General features: G+C 48.0%; 1 protein-coding gene across 2 annotated transcripts in view; it reads left to right on the top strand.

Moving 5' to 3' along the window:
- The window catches only part of WHRN (whirlin), a 104,435-nt gene that overhangs the window by 61,488 nt on the left and 25,358 nt on the right, over nt 1-17,589 (top strand). For both annotated transcript variants that reach the window (XM_059715556.1, XM_059715557.1), the window contains exons 4-7: nt 6,310-6,512; nt 7,053-7,089; nt 14,756-14,968; nt 17,098-17,298. In XM_059715556.1, the coding sequence (XP_059571539.1) occupies nt 6,310-6,512; nt 7,053-7,089; nt 14,756-14,968; nt 17,098-17,298 (654 nt within the window). The remainder of the gene's footprint in view (nt 1-6,309; nt 6,513-7,052; nt 7,090-14,755; nt 14,969-17,097; nt 17,299-17,589) is intronic.

Below are 17,589 nucleotides of genomic sequence, written 5' to 3'. Positions count from 1 at the left end.
ACCATGTTTACACACACATCTGGGACTGCAGCATGTTGAACCAGGTTGGAGCAGCCGTGGCTGGCAGGCAACCTGAGGAGTCAGCCTGCCAGCCTGGGGTTACTCTGACCTGGCTCAACAGGCTGCAGAGGGGCTCACAAGTATGCTCCAGTGTGGGGCTAGCTGTCTGGCAGCCTCCACACTGAAGCACCCTCATGCCCCAGCCAGCCCTGTCAGCATCTACATATGTGTTGCTGTGCACAAAAAAAACTCTGCTGCAGGATAGTACTTGTATTTACCGCAAGGTTTTATTCTATGCCTCCTAAATTGAAATGGTGGGGCATAGAATAAAACCCTGAAGACTCAACCATTTCAATTTTTCCATGATGTTACAGTGAGGACCCTTTTTTTTTTTGTCAGAGCCAGAGCCTGCCTGCAGCTGGGGGGTGAGCTGATAGTGAGCTGAGAGGCCCCTGAGCTGCAGGGGGCCCCGGTCCTTTCCTCCGCAGTGGCAGCGCCCCCCCACCAGGGCTGCCCGGGTGGGCTGCTAGCGGGCCAGGTGCTGCCCCAGCTCAGAGGCAGCATCTGGCCTGATCCAACTCTTCCTCAACCCCAAGCTGGGGCAGCACCCGGCCCACTACCAGCCCACCATGCAGGGAAGGGCCAGGGTCCCCTGAGCTCAGAGGCTGCTCAGCCTGCTGGCAGCTAGTCCCTCAGCCATGGGAAAGGCAGATAGACTCTGGCAAAAAAAAAATTTTTTAAAGAAAAGGATAGGGCCCCTCACCCCTTTTACCTTCAGGAGGCAGCTGCTGAAGGCAGAAGTGGCAAGGGGCCCGATCCTTTTTTCTATGGATCCTACCTGCCTCTCTCGTGGCCGGAGGACAGGCTGACAGCTGCATCATTGCAATTTGCAAAGTTGCAAACTAAACTACATCTGGATGTAGTTTAGTTTGCAATGTTGCAAAGTCATTTAAAACCCTCAAAAGTCTTGCATGTCTATACTGTGACGCCATTAAGCCACACACAATGACATTTTTGTCATGTGTACAAGCACCCCTGCATCCTAAGAGGGCCGCACATGTAAGTGCCAAGATGTTTACTGTGGAGTTAATTAGGCAACTGCATAGTAAATGCCTCGTGGACATGCTCCCACAGAGTAACAATAGTAATAGCTGCACATAGGATAGGATCTTCCTTGGTGGACTATAAGCTAAGCGAGCTGTGTGAGAGAAAAAGGATAGTATAGCAGTTAGGTTCAGACTCGGGAGTCTTGCGTTCAGCATACTGTTCCTTAGTCCCATAGGGCCAGATCTATAATGGTGCTCAGGTCCCTCACTCCCTCCCATTTCAGTAACGAGTTGGTTGAGTGGTACTGTGATGCCTTTCTCTCTTGAGTTTCTATGTCACTCTTGAGGATCCCAGGCCATCATCCCCACAGGTAGCCTCACAGGATAAGTGTGACTTGCTGGGGGAAGGCCTGCCAGGGCTTCCTGCTGTTCTAGAAGAGGCTCTTTAAAAAGAACTCCCCCTTGCCTCATCCTCATAACTAATGACCTGACCTGTACAGTCTCGTTAATACCGTTTCCAGGAGAACTTATATCCACAAGTGTGTTCACTTTTCTGTGCTGGCACATGAGTTATTTCCATCCTGGAAACCTCCTTTCCTCCATCTCTCCATCCACCTGTAATGACTCTCTTAACAGTTTACCTTTAGGCTGAAAAACAGACCTGGGACCATGCTTTGCACCCCCTCTCACGTGGATGTATGAAGGGTCAATAGGATTTACACAACTCTCAAGCCATCACTGCAGCACTCCTCTCCAGCAAGTTGAATCCTCTTCCTTTGGAAGATATAGTGTCAAGGACATCTTTTCCCAAAAAAGACATTACCTTTAACTCACTCTCCTTGTGTCTCTCCTGCATATGTACAACAAGCTGCCAGGTTGGTTGTGGCTATGGCTTGAACCCAGTAGTGGTAGAAGTGGAGCACAGACTCCTATGCAGAAAGCAGTAGTAGGTTCTTTTCTTCTCAGGGAAAAGATATGAGAAGGGGTCACAACACAAAACCAGAAAGTTGAAAAGGTCCTTGAGGGCCATTTTGTCCTGTCCAGATTCAGAAGGTGCTGTTCTAAACCACCCCCTATAGATGCCTCTCCAGCCTCTTCCTGAAAACCTCCAGTGAGGAAGATCCCACAACTTCCCACACAGTGAGAAGTTCACCAGTACATAAGAAGCTGAAATGTCTCTGGGCTTTTGAATAAACAGCATTGTTGTAACTGCTTAAATAACACTAACACTAGCAATAAATATTCACTCTCTGTGTGCCCAATGTACCGTGGCCTTTATTGTCCTCCCTTCCTGTCCTCCCTTGGAGCACTTCCAGGAGCAACCTAAACAGTGCGAGCTACTCTGTCATATTGTATACCCATTGCACCAAATCACTGACGGTGTCCTAACTCTAGCTTGGTTCCCTGGTTTTACACCCAATCCTAAGAGCAGCCTCTGACCCATTGCCTTCTCTTGGCCATTGGGTTTCAAAGGATTTCCTGGGTGAGCTGGCCCTGTCCTCTTAAGCAAGAGTTTCATTTTGCAATCTGAAGCTAGATTGCTCATACACTCTTAGCCAGGGGTCCCTTTAAATGTCAGCTTTATTTTTTTTAAGACCCACTTCAAAGCAGATTAAAACCAAATGTAATAACAATTATCTTTGCAATGAGCACCCAAATATGGCTGTTACATGCAGTATAATTCAAGATAATTGTGCTCTTTGTTATTAAGCGGAATTTATTTTATGGCTGTTTGTGTTGGGAGGTGGTGACGCTCCTCTGACTCCTGAGGAACACACAAGGCTCCACAGAAGTGGAAAACATGAGCTTAAATTGTTTTGAGGAGTGATAAAAAAGGTTCCTACAGTCAGACAGATACACTCTGGTGGGACATTGACCCAGCCTGGCCTGAACTCCTGGGCTTACAGAAAAGCAGCTTTTCCCCATCTGGAATGTCACTGCTTTCTGCATGGACCCAGAGCTGCTCTTCTGCATCTCGTCTGCCTTGTACTGCAAACACTGCATGGGTGCGGTCCTTCTGCTCTGTGGTAGGGCTGTACTTTTAGGGGAGGGGAATCTGTTACCAAATTTCCAAATGTCCACAATATGCCGTGACAATGTAAAAGTACAGGATATCCAAAGACAGCTTTACAGGGCAACCCAGATCAGGGCAGAACTAGACTCCTCTCATTCTTAGTGAGAGTAGTCAGTAAAGTTATATGTGGGTTAGAGCTAAGCCAATCTGTACTAGCTGAGGTCTGGCCCACATTGACTTAAAACCTGTATAAGAGTAGACTCCATGTCCTCCTTTTCTGATCTGACAGCATTTTATAGCCCCTTTGGACTGGAATAAATGACTCAACAAGCTGCAAGGGAGTGGAGAGTCAACCCCAGACAGTCCCAATTTCCTTGTCCCTGCAAGCAATGAGAAGAAGATGGATTGAGGTGGAAGAAGTGAATTTGATTTTTCTATATTATCATTTTAGCTTCAGATATTCTGTTTCCCAAAACCCTGGGTGTTATTTAAGGTAACAGCCTTTCCACTAACAGCGAAGCATAAAGAAAATAGACTTTGTTTTGACAAAGCTGAACAGAAGCCTGTAGTTAAGCAAAGAAGCAGTTTCAAAGAAGTCGCTTATCTGAAACACAGGGGCTGGGAAGATGCAGGGGAAGGAGGAGCCGGTTTGAATATGCTGGAAGCAAAGCGGGGGATAAAAGAAAGGGAGAGGCAAAGTGAATGATGCATCCTAGACAGGGCAGAAATTCCCAGCACAGTCTTTTACAATGGAGACACATGCAGTGAAGTTCTAATAACGTTCGATGAGTAGTTGGAGGCAGAAGAGAGGAAAATGGAGTCTCAGCTCTTGTCCTTAGACCTGGAATTTGCTTGGCTTTGGAGGCAGGAGTGAGGTGTGGTGGAGTTAACCTCAAATGCTGCAACGAGGGATTAGAGTCTCGCAGCCTTGGCAGGTGATTTATGGCCAGCTGAAGTGAGCAGAGATGAAGATTGCACAGGCTCTTGCCATCTGTGTTCTGCTCAGGAGGAATCTTGACGGGAAGAAAAGGCCTGCTTGTTTGCAGTTTCTGGGTTTATTTTTAACCTAAGGGAATTGCAGACCAGATTCCCTAATGGAGGGAGTGGACACACTAGTTTGAACTAGTATTCTGGATACATAATCCCACAGGCACTGTAGTTTGTCCCCTTGCTGGCCAGCTGTGTGGAGGCTAAATTAGTTCCCCAAACAGAGCAAACAGTTTGAGGGAGAAATAATTGTACAGTGACTATACTGAACTGACTGCCAATTGTAATTATGCCATTGTCCCTTGCTGGAGAGAGCTGGCACTCCTCTACTGTGTCATATGCTGTGTACTGTTGACAGCTCTTGCAGTAAGAGGTCTGGGTCCTGTACCCATCATTGCCATGAAGGTCCACGTGGCTGTGCTATGCAGCTGCATTCAGTAACATTGGGACATTTAAGACAGCCATATCCCACTGCCTTGCTCCACACAGGACACCCCCAGGCATTTTCAAAGCAGGGACTGTGAGAAGGAGAAGCCTCCTGTACCCCTTTTTTATGTGGGTCATGTCCTGCCATGGCTGGAGGGGTGCTTCTTGTTAAAAAGAAAAATGCTGAAAAACAAAGCACCTTGAATGGGTCTATCTAAGCCTCTGGGCAGCCACCATTTGGCTGCCAAGTGACAGCACCAGCATGGAGATCCATGCAGATTTTCACTGAGATGGAGAATCTTGTGGCCACCGCAGAGGAGACCGCAGCAAAAGAGTTCTTGCTCCAGTTGGGTACCGGGTGCAAGGTGGTGAATAAAAATAACCCTCTGTGCAAAGCACAACTTGTGCCTCTGTGGTCCCAGAGCAAACTGAACAATGAAACAAGGTTAACAGTTCAAACACAGCCAAATCCAGGTGTCACCATTTTTGGGAGTGTTGAATAGCTAAATGAGGCTGAGGTCAGCAAAGGTTTGTTTGTTTTTTTTCCCAAATGACTAGGTGACTTGTGTAATAAGCTTGGTGGATGTGCTCTGTGTGGGGGATAGGAAAATCCATTTGGGGCTTAGGAGTGATTACAAAATAAGAGGACAATGTTAATGCAGCTACTCAACTTCAGGCTACTTCCTGACCCTGCAGGCTTGGATGAGATCAAGACTGGGCCCTTGCAGACAGGATGATCACAAAACATGTGATGTCCCCTGGGAGCTCAGAGAGGCAGTGGAGTGTAAAATGTGCTAGTCCCAGGCATTTTCCAGCAAAAAGGAAAATGGTTGGGTGTTGAAGGAAACCACCCGGAACCAGTGAAACTCCAGAGATTTTACATGTCTGGTGGGTGGTCAATACAACCAGCCATGGACTATGTAGAATTGATTCCTGTGCTTTCCAATGCCAGTGGCACAAGAAGTGTTTCTGAAGGGAGGCAGTGAGAAAGGACTTGAGGGTGCCACTAGTCTTTGGTGCTTCTGTAAGCCACAGTATTTGAACTCAATAAGGAATGGGTTAGTAGATGGTCACAGTAGACCAAAGGTTTTGGAGAGCAATCGAAATTCTCTGAGAAAGCAAGAGGCCAGGGAGAATACACAGGTTCAGAACTAAAACATATTGGTTTCTTTTTAAATAAATAATCTTTGTCCCCATTTTTGAGTGTCAGGGCCAAGATTTTCCAAAGAGCACAAGGCTAGGCATTCACTGCTCAGCACCCATCATCAGGTTACCAGGAGAGCTCAACTCCCACTTACGCATCTAAATATGATTTCAGATTTTCAAAAGCACTCTGCAGCCAATGTGGACCCAATGTGCTGAGCATTTTGGGAAGCCAGGCTACATTATTTGATCCCTAAATGATAGCCAATCTCATTTGAAAATCTCACCAATGGGTGTTAACAGCCCAGCTGTACTTCAAGGAAATGGAAATAAAACCCACTGGTGAGCATATGTTACAAGTTCCCCTGTGCAGCACATGCCAGGATGCCTTGTCTTTCTTAGTCAATCTGTAGCAGCCCATATTTTTAGTTCTGGAAGTCTCTGGTATGTCAGCCAAGCTGACAGTCACCACAGAAGAAGCAGCATTTCAAGAAAAAAGGAAATACTCAAGAAACAGTAAGGTCAGTAACCCCAGAAAAAGCACGCTGCTGTATGGATAAGGAATGACCCTGGGATATGGAGTGGAAAGCCTAATCACACCAGATATATGGGCAAAAGAAATGCTTTTTTGCAATGTGAAGAGATACTTAACAAGTTCTAATTAGTTCTCCCTATCTCTCCCTGTGTCCATAGGTGGGAGACCAAATCCTTGAGGTGAATGGCAGAAGCTTCCTTAACATTCCCCATGATGAGGCAGTGAAGCTCCTGAAGTCATCACGGCACCTCATCATGACTGTGAAAGATGTTGGGAGGCTGCCTCATGCCCGCACCACTGTGGATGAGACCAAGTGGATAGCCAGCTCCCAAATCGGAGAGACCTTGGTGAATTCAACAGGGTTTGTATGCGTCCAGCAGTAGAGGAGCAGAACCTTGTCTTGTATGGTCTACAAACCAGTGCTCTGTGTAACTTTACACATGGAGTCACCTAGTCATAGTTTTATAAAATGACAGGTCTGGTATCTTGTATCCTAATCTTCAGCATATACCTGCTATGTATGTATCTGTAATTTGGACCCCAGCAGCCTGAGTTTCAAGCCTAGCACCCTCTACCCTAGAACCTGGAAACCTGTACCCAAGAAATAATGTGACTATTTCCCCCAAATCCATTGGACAGCGACCTAAAACCTAGCAGAGTCTGCAAATGCTCTAGAATTCAATAGCATGGATCCATGCCCATGAGTCTAGAGAACTTCACCTTGTGATCATGGAGCCATTAGCCTGTGACATACAGCCTGAAACTTAATAATCTTGCGTTAGTCTAATATCCTTCATAATAAAACCTATAACCCTAGAAGAGTAAGTACCAGCCTACCAGTGAGGACTGCTGTAATTTCCTGAGCTGGGATAGTGCTTATGGTTGTTCTTTTTCTTTGTAGGATGGCTGGTGATCACACAGCAGAGGTTTCAGCAAAGGTAAGACACTTCTGACCCGGGGAGATAAGCAAGGATGTTTGAGGGGTTCCCATGGGCTGGCATCCAGGCTTTCTCCTGAGCAGACTGGATATCTAACAACGTGATAGGGCTGGTGAAAGGTGTTCCAGTTCCCACTGGGAGAGGGGAGCTAGCTTTGCTTCATTTCCTTTTCTTTTGCTGCTCTGAAGGAAAAGCTTCTGTTCTATGACACCAGCACCCTCCTTCCAAACCAGCCCCACATCTCCAAAGCACCTCATGCTATGAGGACATACAGAATCTGCACTGAGGTCCAGCTCCATGTTTTTGGGGTTAGCCATGGGCCTGATGTTGATCTCTGTTACTGAGTTGATGTGCAGAGTAACTGCAGCAAAGGTAATGGAAGCAGTGTGATTTACACAGATGGGTACCATATGTAAGTTCAGGGTCCTCTAAAGAGACTGAACACCTAGCCTGAGGCATTTGAAATCCAGATCTGCTTGGTGTAGCTTCATTTCAAAAACTCCTGATGAGAGACAGCCAGCCCTAGACCCTTCAGGCTTCTCATTCCATTGTGTCCCTTGCAATTCCCCTCCTTTCAGCTGCCTTTCTTTCTACCATTAATGGGTTTCTTGCATCTGGCATTTTAATGAGGGTTATCCTTCCAGAGCAGCTGTGTTCTGGGAGAACTGCAATCTGCTAGGGAGTAAAACTGGCAGACAATTCACAGATAGTTGTCAAGAGTTTATCCTTCAGTGGACAAGGACCCCAAAATGTATCAGCTGTTTGGAATGACTAGAGCAGTTTCCCACTCCTTTCTCTAAACTCTTGTTCCTTCCCCATCGCTCCTCCATGCCTAGGCCTCTTCCTTCCCCTGCCTTTCCATGGAAGATGAGTTTTGCAAGCCATTGTGACTTATGACATTGAATTTTTTAGTGCCTTCCTTTATGCACAGCATTTTCTCCTCTGTTTCCCATCACTGGGAAGAAGTAAAGAAGAGAGATTAGATGTTCGGATTTCATAGGACAAAGTATTTATTTAAGAACAATACATTAGCAATGACATGCAAATGACATTGAGTGGCCTTGGGTAGTGGTATTGCAACGATGTCATGGCAGGGTGCAGACATGTACAAAGGAAGCTGGGGAAGTGATGCATTGGCCAGAGATTCTGTATTCCAGCTTTTGAGAGAGTTTCAGGTCAGTGAGAATAGAAGTTTGCATGTGCCACCTACCATGATCTTTGGATTGGTAGTGAAAATTTCTTGGCAGCCTCTGGTGCTGAAACAGCTGGTTTTGCCTAGGTTGTAATACAGTAGCTGGCTTTGTCTAGGTACATCAGAGTTGAAGGACCAGATGCCTGATCCCCTGTGGTGAATTCTGTGGTTCTGAAGATGACCTAACGCTCACACTTACAAGGCACATTTCGTCCACAGATCTCAAAGTACTTAATGCCGATGCAAGGAGAGGTTCCACAATGTGTTAGTGACAAAGCCAGTCTGAGACTGTGTGTGTGCCAAAGCCCAGCCTTCTGTCCTGCCCAGCGGGACACGCACTCCCATCATCTGAACTGTGAAGAGATGGCTTGGAAATAAGGAAGCTGCAGGGAAGAGGGAGGAACCTGAAAAGGCAAACCTGTTTCCACTTACACTTCTAGAAGACCCAGATGTTTCTCCTTAAGAACGCACAGATGTTTTCTCATTTCTCAGTGACCTTGGTCTACTGGTGTCAGTGCCAATCCTTCTCTAGGAGACAGAGACATGTGTCTGATCCCACTGCCCCCTCCTACCAGCCATTAGATCCTGCTATCTGTACATTGGTGCAATTACAATCATTATAATTGTGGCAGACAACTCAGGAGTGACTGATCTGCAGGGCTCTGGGGAGGCTGGAAAGACTCTGAGTCACCACCAGGAAAGACAAGCCATTTCACTGGCAGATGGATAAAAGAGACAGGCAGGGGGACCTCTCACTACTTCCCCCTCTCCATGTGAGATGTAAGCTTCTCTGGAGTCACCTATCTTGTGGAGCTCCTATATCATCCCTGTGCAATGAGAAAAGAGACCTGCAACCTGACAGGAGCTGGAAGGATAGATGTGAACTCCCACAGAGACAAAGGAGGAGCTTCACTTTCCAGGTCTTCCTAGAAACATAACAGCTCAGCAAGAAGCTACGTGGGACGAGGGTTAGACCTGGGAGTGAGACAGGCTGAAGAGAACTGGAAGCTGAGAGAGAACTGTGTATTACCATGGTTCATGAGCAAGACAACACAAGCAGCGAGGGGGTGGCATGAACTGAGAAGTGACAATGCTTTGTGTGTTGTGCAAAGTGCTCTGGAAATGAGACCAGATCAGAAGGCACAAAGGGGGAGCAAGAGGTTCTGCTCCCCCTTTGGATGCCATTGCTAAGGCTGACAGTGTCACCTCGGCAGGGGTTGGGGCTGGGATGACAGAGATGCATTTTGATTTTTCTTGCTGTCTTTATGGAACCTGTAGCCCGCCAGGGAACATTTGGGGCATCCTCTGAGCAAGACAGTTAGGTGGCAACTACATCCTGGAGGCAAATCTCTGCCAGCTCCTTCCCACGCAAATTGAGTTGTTAGTAGAATCTTTCCCCCTTCTACAGTCACTCAGGGCTGTGACAATGAATGTACCGTCCCCCTAGATGGGCTAAGCAAGTGACCAGCTCTGGAAGGCCTGGCCTCGGGAGGAACAGATTGAAAACATTATGAGAAAATGTTAAATGTTATGTTTTTTACTTGGCAGCTATGTCAAGCTAGAGATAACGGTGACACCTCTTCACCTGCATGCCAGCCCAGAGCAACCCTGGCTCCCTTTCCAAATCCATTCTCTGATCCATTCTTCTCCCTGGTAGAGAGCTCTCCAAAGGCAGATGACTTGTATTACTGTTGGGAGACCTTTACTTTCTCTTCTGCAGTGACAAGTATAGAGATAGCCAGCCATACCCTTAACTATAATTCTTTTGCTGGGAGCCTGTGGGCAAGGGTGTGAAGGTCAGAAGCCCTGCTGAGCGGCTGGTAACATTTGGCAACCCATCAGCATCAATCCACAGAGCTCTGTAAAACCTGGCAGGCTCCAGGCTTGGGGTGGGGAAAGAATTTAGTTACCAAGAAGGTGCTGAGAAACTGCCTTTGAAGTCTGTGTTGTTCTGTGCTAGACTGCACTCTATTAAAATGGACCATAAAATGAGACTGTAGATAAATGGAAGATCAGTACAGCTCTTCCTGACACCAATGCTTCTCTTGCCTTCATTTTGTTTGGTTTCTTTTATTGTCTTTGTTTGCTGTATGGAGATAAAACCCCTAAGCTTATGGGCAAACAATCATATGAATCTTTCCTCTGACCTGCCCCATGACTTTACAGCCCAAAGCTGTGGCCTTGAAGGCTGTGGCCCCTATTCTTTGTTCAGAGTCCTTTGTAGCCCCAAAGGCACAGAGCTGCCTTTTACTGTTTCTAAACGGGTGGTGTTTTATGGAGGCAGCTGGACTGATAGACACTGGAGATCTCTCTGGTTCTGTAGTCCTTGGGGTGACAAATCACACCTGGGTGGTCAAGCATCAATATAGGTTGTTACCCTAAGTCCTTCCCAGGACTCAGAAGCCACAGAAGGAAGTTTGGCCAACAATGTAATCAGTGCTCTGGAAAGGTGCATTGGAGCTGGCAATCTTATGCAAAATTAGAATTCCAGCTGCATCCCACCGGTAAGAATCAGGAGAGCCACATTTCAATGCACTACAGGACTGCTTGTACCATCCCTGCTAGTCCCAGGCAGGTGGAGATATGCTTCAGACTGATTTAGTCCAAGACCACACAGCCTGCAGTGATTGCTGACCTCTGTCAGCTCAGGCTGCTCTGCCTCTCAGGTTCTGGCTGCAGTGTGTGTAGATGAGCTCCCTCCTCCCCTTGGGAAACAAGGACTGATGCACTGCACTCCCCACTCCCCCCTTTAATCTGTTCCTTCCCGATGGTGGCACAAAGTCAAAGTTGCCTCGGCGTGAGAGAGATAAGGGACCCCTGAGGAGGGGGCACCCCTGGGAGATGGAGCCAGTTAGGTGCTGATGAGCTAAAAGCCCAATGAAAGCGGCAGGATCAGACTGTGATTAATGTGCTGTATTAGATTCCCCTCTCTTCCCCTTAATGAGAATAAACACATGCAGAGAAGGATAGGGTGGAAGTGGCACTAATGTCCCCTCGGCTCTGCCTACCAAAAACTGCAATGAGAGCTTCCTCCCAGCAGTGCCCTCTCACTGCCAGCCCAGACCTCTGCAGTATGAGCATCTTAGGCACAGCTCCATGACTCCATCAGTGTGCCATGCCTGGGCTGTGCCAGCTACTGCGTTCATGTACCAAGACCTTTGCCATGCCCAGCTGGCCAGAGCTGAGCTGAACCAGGAGTCCCATCCCTCTCCAGCACAGGATGTGCCAACACAGTCACAAACCCGCTGACAAGAAGCCCTCCACACTGGGCTTTGCTGCCTTGCTGCCTGTCGGCACCCCTCCCCTAAACTCCTATCTGTGTGGAGACCTTTTAAATGGAAATGAGTTGGGAAGTTTTGCAGGTGGCTTGTGCTGATAACAGATTTATGCTTCTTACTTGGCAAAACATGTTTCACAGTCTCCCCTGTTATTGCCGCCCTGATTGCCTGTGTGGTGTTTGCTTGGGTTTTGTTTCTGTGTGATAATCTGCATCCTTGACGCAGCGAAGGCTGAACAGCAGATCCCTGCTCTATTCATGAAACGCATCAGGTTAGAAATCAGTCAGAAAGAAAAAGCCCTTTAAACTCAGCCAGGCTTGACTCTCCCTAGGATTGATCTGGGAGCTGGTGACTAGCTGGTGCATTCTGCACTCTCTTCAGCACTGGGGCTTGCTTTGAGCTTGCAGCACCAAAGGAAAAAAAAAACATGTTTTGATCTTGCTCTTCAGCCTCAAACAATGTGGGGAGTCTGACTCTGGCTAGTAGAACTGAGTTGCATCCAGCCCTTCCCAGGAGAAATACAGCCTGCTGTGACAATGCGAAATCAATTGCTAGTCAAGAGACAATTTCACTGCTTACTGAACAGGGCTGGTTAGCTACTTTGTTTCTCCAGCTAATGTGCAGTAATTTTGCAGCTTCATAGTTACTGGTACAAATCATCACACAAAGGCAGAAGCTGGATTATTTTAGTCTTGGCCTTGGTGAGCAGGGGTCTATCCTTGCAAAACCTTGGGAATACTCCAGTTTTTCTCCACATCGTGCAACCTCCTTAGCATCAGGGACAGGCTGATCTGTTAATTAGAACAGTGGCCAGGGACTCGAGACCCCTTCAGATCAGGGAGGTGTGGGTTCTTTTTATAGCTATCCATTTGTCTGCGTATTGCTGTGTAGCATGCCAGGCACCACCACTGCTCTGCTACTAACTCGCTGGCTGACCTGATGTACCTTTTTACCTCCCTCTGGTGACATCTTCAGTCCTTTGGCCTCAGAGACCATGCAAAGAATCACCAGAGCTTAAGCTTGGTTTTAGCTACTCTCTCATTCAGTTCTCATCTCCCCTCCTGGTTTGCATTCCTCAATGCATTTCCCTGTTCCCTTCTTCCACCATCGCCTTCTCACAGAGCTCACGCACCAGATGACTGTTGCAGACACAGATTGAGTGTCTGCCTTTACATTGCATGCTGGCCTAGGTGAGAGAGCAAGGAAGCTTGCAAACAGTTGGAGGGTTTATCTCAGGAGAGGATGAGACAGACATCCCACGGATCATCAGAGATGGTTGTAAGGCCATGGAGTTGCATGCAAGAAGGAAACAGCCCTGCTTTTCTCTGCCTGTGTACCCATCCAAATATCACTTCCCACCCCTGCTTAGGTGAAAGGCACTGTAGGGATGCAGAAGCACAGTCATTCCAGCAGAGATGCCTGGTGGGAACTCTCTGGGGCCTTTCCACGCAGATCTTCCACAAGCCATGTAGAGCATTAAAATCTGCACTGTTAGGAGTGATAAAGATCTTGCTGGGCTATGCCGCTATAGAAGAACAGCCTCTGGGGTGAGACATAGCAGATGCTTAACAATGCCAGCAACAGGGCAGGATGGGAAATGCAGAACACTGTGACTGATTCAAACTGCAGGCTGGCCAACCAGACCAAGCCACATTGACAGCCAGCCAGGACACCAAACTGTGACCTCCTAAGAATAGTGCCATGGGCCTCTCATGACTGTCAGAAATCAAATTCTCCATTTGTTGCATCACTCTAGAGCGACTCCTGTCAGCACAGAGCCCCTAGCACCGTGCAGGGGAATTGTTTCTCTGCCAGCTTGGAAGGGCAGCACGTTGCCAAATGCTTGCAGAAATAAGGAGCTGTAACTGAGAAGCACTTCCCACCCCAACTCTGTTTCAAAGCCTCTGGTCTGCTCTTAGCTAATAGATACCTTGCAATTTCATCTGATTGTGTAATGACCAATATGCATTTCTGTGGCTTCCTCCTGAGACAAGTCATGCACACACTGCCAACGGATTCTTTTTAAATAGCAAGATTTACTCAAAGGAGAAAATGCAAACTGTGACCAGAGGAAAAGGTTAATATTAAAGTAATGAGGCTTATTCAGACACTTCCACATAACGATGATAACAAATCTCTTGTTCCAGCGTTAAGAATTAATTAGGGCTGTGAAGCAGTGCTCCATTGTGTGCTCACCAAGCTTTCAAAAGGAGGGTCCTCTAGACTGCTGCTCTGTTTCCCCACTAATGCCAGGCCCAAAAGGCCATTTGGGCCTTTCTCCCACAGCACAGTTTTATTCTTCATAAAGTAAGTTATTTCTCTGACTAAAGCAGGCTGAAGGGACTTTCCTTGTACTCATAGCTCTCCTCTTGAACTGTGCTTCTTATGGGAGTGCTTGATATATTCCCAGCAAAGTAAAATAGGGCTAGGGTCTCCAATCTAGCTGACTCTTAAGGGCTGTCCACCGTATTGCAGATTCCTTCAGGTACACTGTTCTGTTAGAAGCATGCTCTGGGAGGGCTGGATGGAGGCAGGGAACCTCAGCTTTAGGAAGAGACCAGCCCAGTTCAGTCCAGGAGTAATGAACGCCAGTGTTTTCAAAGTGACCTCTGAGTTGTGTTGCTTCCAATTTGGGGTGCCCCAGCTAGTCCACCAAAGGGCTGAGTGTCTGCAATTCCATCACAGACTGGACTGGGTGAATCAAGCTTGGGCTGTCAGTCCAGCTCCTACCAGTGGGCACACACCCATCTCACAGGGAAGCCCCCAGCTGACAGGCTGAGAAGGGAGGCTGGTGACTGAATAGACAGGGAAAATGCACTCTCCTGCTCAACTGCAGACTTGACCCCCCACAGGCCTTGGATGGGGCATAGTGGCAGCAGTGTCCAGGGGGAAAAGAGCCCTACCTACCACTGCACATGTTGGATTTTCTGATGATACAAAGAGGCCTTGAGTCTTTAGACCAGCTGTCCTGCAAAACACATTTCCCCGGCTCTTAGTTCAGTTAACCTATAGTTCAGGTAACCTGATCCCAACCAGCTAGCAAGATTCTGTTGCGGGACTTCAGCATGGGGAGAATGGAAGGTAATTGCTAAAATGGCATTAGCTCTAGCCAACCCTACGATAATTTGGAGGCTGGTTTCCAGCCTCTCAGGCCCAGGGTAATCTATTCCCCTTGTTTCTATATGTTCTCTTTCAGCCCATGTTTTACAGGGGCCTGGCTGGTTCGCAGGTCACCCTGAGCAGCATGGTGAACCAGACCCGAGTCATGCTAGAGGAGCAAGCACGGCATCTACTGAATGAACAAGAGAGGGCGACCATGGGCTACTACCTGGACGAGTACAAGGAAAACAACATCTCTGTGGACTCCCTAGTCATGGCCCTCTTTGAGTTACTCAATACACATGCCAAGGTGAGGCAGAGGGACCCCGACTTAAAGAAGTATGTTTCATCCAGAGCAGAGGGAGCCAAGTGGTGCTGTAGCAGCTGAAGTCAGTCCAGCATTCACGATGCCAAAGAGAGGTAGTTAGCCATGTTAGTCTCAAGTCAGGGAGAAGGTAGAATAGTTTTGCACCTTATGGACTAATAGACTAATGATGCCAAAGCCTGTGAGTCACTGAAGACTGCAGCTGTTCTGAAGCTAAATGAATTTCCCAAGCCAATGCTGCAGCAGAGATGGCATGGCCCCATGGATGTCGCAGTAGATTTGGAGTCGGGGCCTCTGCTTTCTCCCTCCCTCTGCCAGTGATTTACTGTGTGACCTTTGGCAAATCACTTTGTCTCCCTGTGCTTCTGCTTTCATTCCTGCTTTTGGGGGCTGATGCTGTCTTTTACTGTGTTCACAAAACACCCAGCAGGATGCAGCTCTGATACTGCCTGGGGCCTCTAAGTGCCAAGCAACCAAATATCTGCTGCTAATAAGGTGACATGCAGGGAGCAGGCAAAAACAAGGGATTATGATAGAAACCGGTTGAACTGCCTCTCCATAGCATCCTGCTGCAGGAACTCTGCCCCAGGGCTTTGAAAGCTCAGATTTGCTCTGCACAGTAGAGTATGTAACACCCGCATCCCCACCTCCACCCTTGACATGCACACGCTCTTCTCTTTCACTCTTCCCTCTACTGGATATTGCTGACACTTCCATGACATGCGGTGGCAGGGTACCCTGTGGGATTGAGCCATCCAGCAAGATGCAACACAGATGGATTTCTTTGTGCTTATTATACACAGAGAGGCAGAGGAGTTTAGGTTCAGCACTTCCAAGTCCCTCAGACATGCGGATGTGTATATCTGGGGAGGGTGATGGGCCATCTCTTCCCCTGAGCACAGCTTGACATCATCAAGCAAGAGGGGAATATATTCCCAGCAGGAAAGGCAATCCCCAACTCCTAATGCCGCAGCTCCCTGGGAACCCGGGGTCGGTGCCTATCCTCCTAACCCCTTATACTGTGCCTGGCTCCCTAGGTGGGAATGCACAGCCCATATCCAGCCAGCATGAATGCTTTGCCCCGCTATGCTTGCATCTGCCAGGGCATATCACTCCCTGCCATACCTAAGGTGAAAGTGGGGAGGAGGGGGATGCCTGGGCTCTGCCTGCCCACCGCAGGGGTTAAGTGATGGGAGGATCTCCTTCAAAATCCCTGAGGACTTAATGGCCCCTCCTGCAGTTGTTAAACAATGGGAGGGAAAACCCACTCACTCTGTTCTGGTGCCATAATGAGACTATATATCTTGCTGGGAGGGGAATAAGTGGAGCTCCCTGCTGGAGGAAGAAACATTGAAAACTAAATGAATGTCCAATTTACTGGGGTTCCTGCACCCCTCCTCTCCCTCCAGCTCTGAAGCTCTCCTGCTGCATGTACCATGTGCTGAGAATTAATAGAGCAGAAAGTGTGGTGCCGCAGGGGTGTACCGATGCACACGCCACCAGGGCTCGCATTGTTTGCACCCTCAATCTGAACTATTTACATTGTGCTGGTTCGCACTGTAGCTGCTTTGAGTGCCTGCTACCATGCTGTGAGTGCTCCAATCTGAGTACTGCCTGTGGGCTCCACTTAGCCCTGGCTGCAGTTAAAATCATAGAAAATGAGGATAGGAAGGGACCTCAAGAGGTCATCTAGTCCAACCCCCTGCTCAGAGCAGGACCATCACCAGATCATCCCAGCCTTGCAAGACTTTGTCTAGCTGGGTCTTAAAAACCTCCAAGGATTGAGACTCCTCACCTCTCTGGGTAACCTGTTCCAGTGCTTTACTACCCTCCTAGTGAGAAAATTCTTCCTAATATCTAACCTAAACTTCCCTTGCTGCAACTTGAGACTATTGCTCCTTGCTCTTGTCACCTGTCACCACTGAGAACAGTCCAGCTCCATCCTCTTTGGACCCCCCCCTTCAGGTGGTTCAGTTGTGGCCTTGTGCTGTTAGTCTTTCCAGCTCTTAGCACCAATGGGTTAAAAGGATCCCTACCATGAGGCTGCAGCACAAAACAGTGTGTCAAGGCCTCCCATGCCCCTTCTCAAGCATTTGCCTTTCTTTCTTGCTCAGTTCTCGCTGCTCTCAGAGGTGAGGGGTGTGATATCCCCTCAGGACCTTGATCGCTTTGATAACCTGGTTCTGAAGCGGGAGATCGAATCCATGAAGGCCCGGCAGCCCTCTGGCGCTGACTCCTACTCCATGATGTCCTACAGTGACACGATCTCCTCCACCGGCAGCCACTTCACCTCCACCACAGTCAGCTCCGCTCGGGTAAGTGGGGGTGTCTCTCAGATATTGATGTACAGTGCTTCCCTGCCATTTCCTGCCAGAGGCGCCCTCCCCCCCAAAAAAAATCCATTTAAGCACTATTCCCCCATGAAACCCTCTGCCTCCTGCTCTCCCCCCAAAGAATCCATGAGCATATACTTCCTCTCCTGTTTTGCACCCATACAAAAAGCAGTGGTCCACTCTACCAGCAGCATGCAAACATTGCATAGATGCCAGCATCTTAAGCAGAGATGGGGCTTAGATTGTGCCAGAAAGAAAGAAAACCAGAATTAC

The sequence above is a fragment of the Alligator mississippiensis genome, chromosome 12 (assembly GCF_030867095.1).
Source record: "Alligator mississippiensis isolate rAllMis1 chromosome 12, rAllMis1, whole genome shotgun sequence".
NCBI lineage: Eukaryota > Metazoa > Chordata > Crocodylia > Alligatoridae > Alligator > Alligator mississippiensis.
The sequence above is the reverse complement of the archived record's forward strand: the minus strand, read 5'-3'. Positions and strand labels throughout refer to the sequence as shown.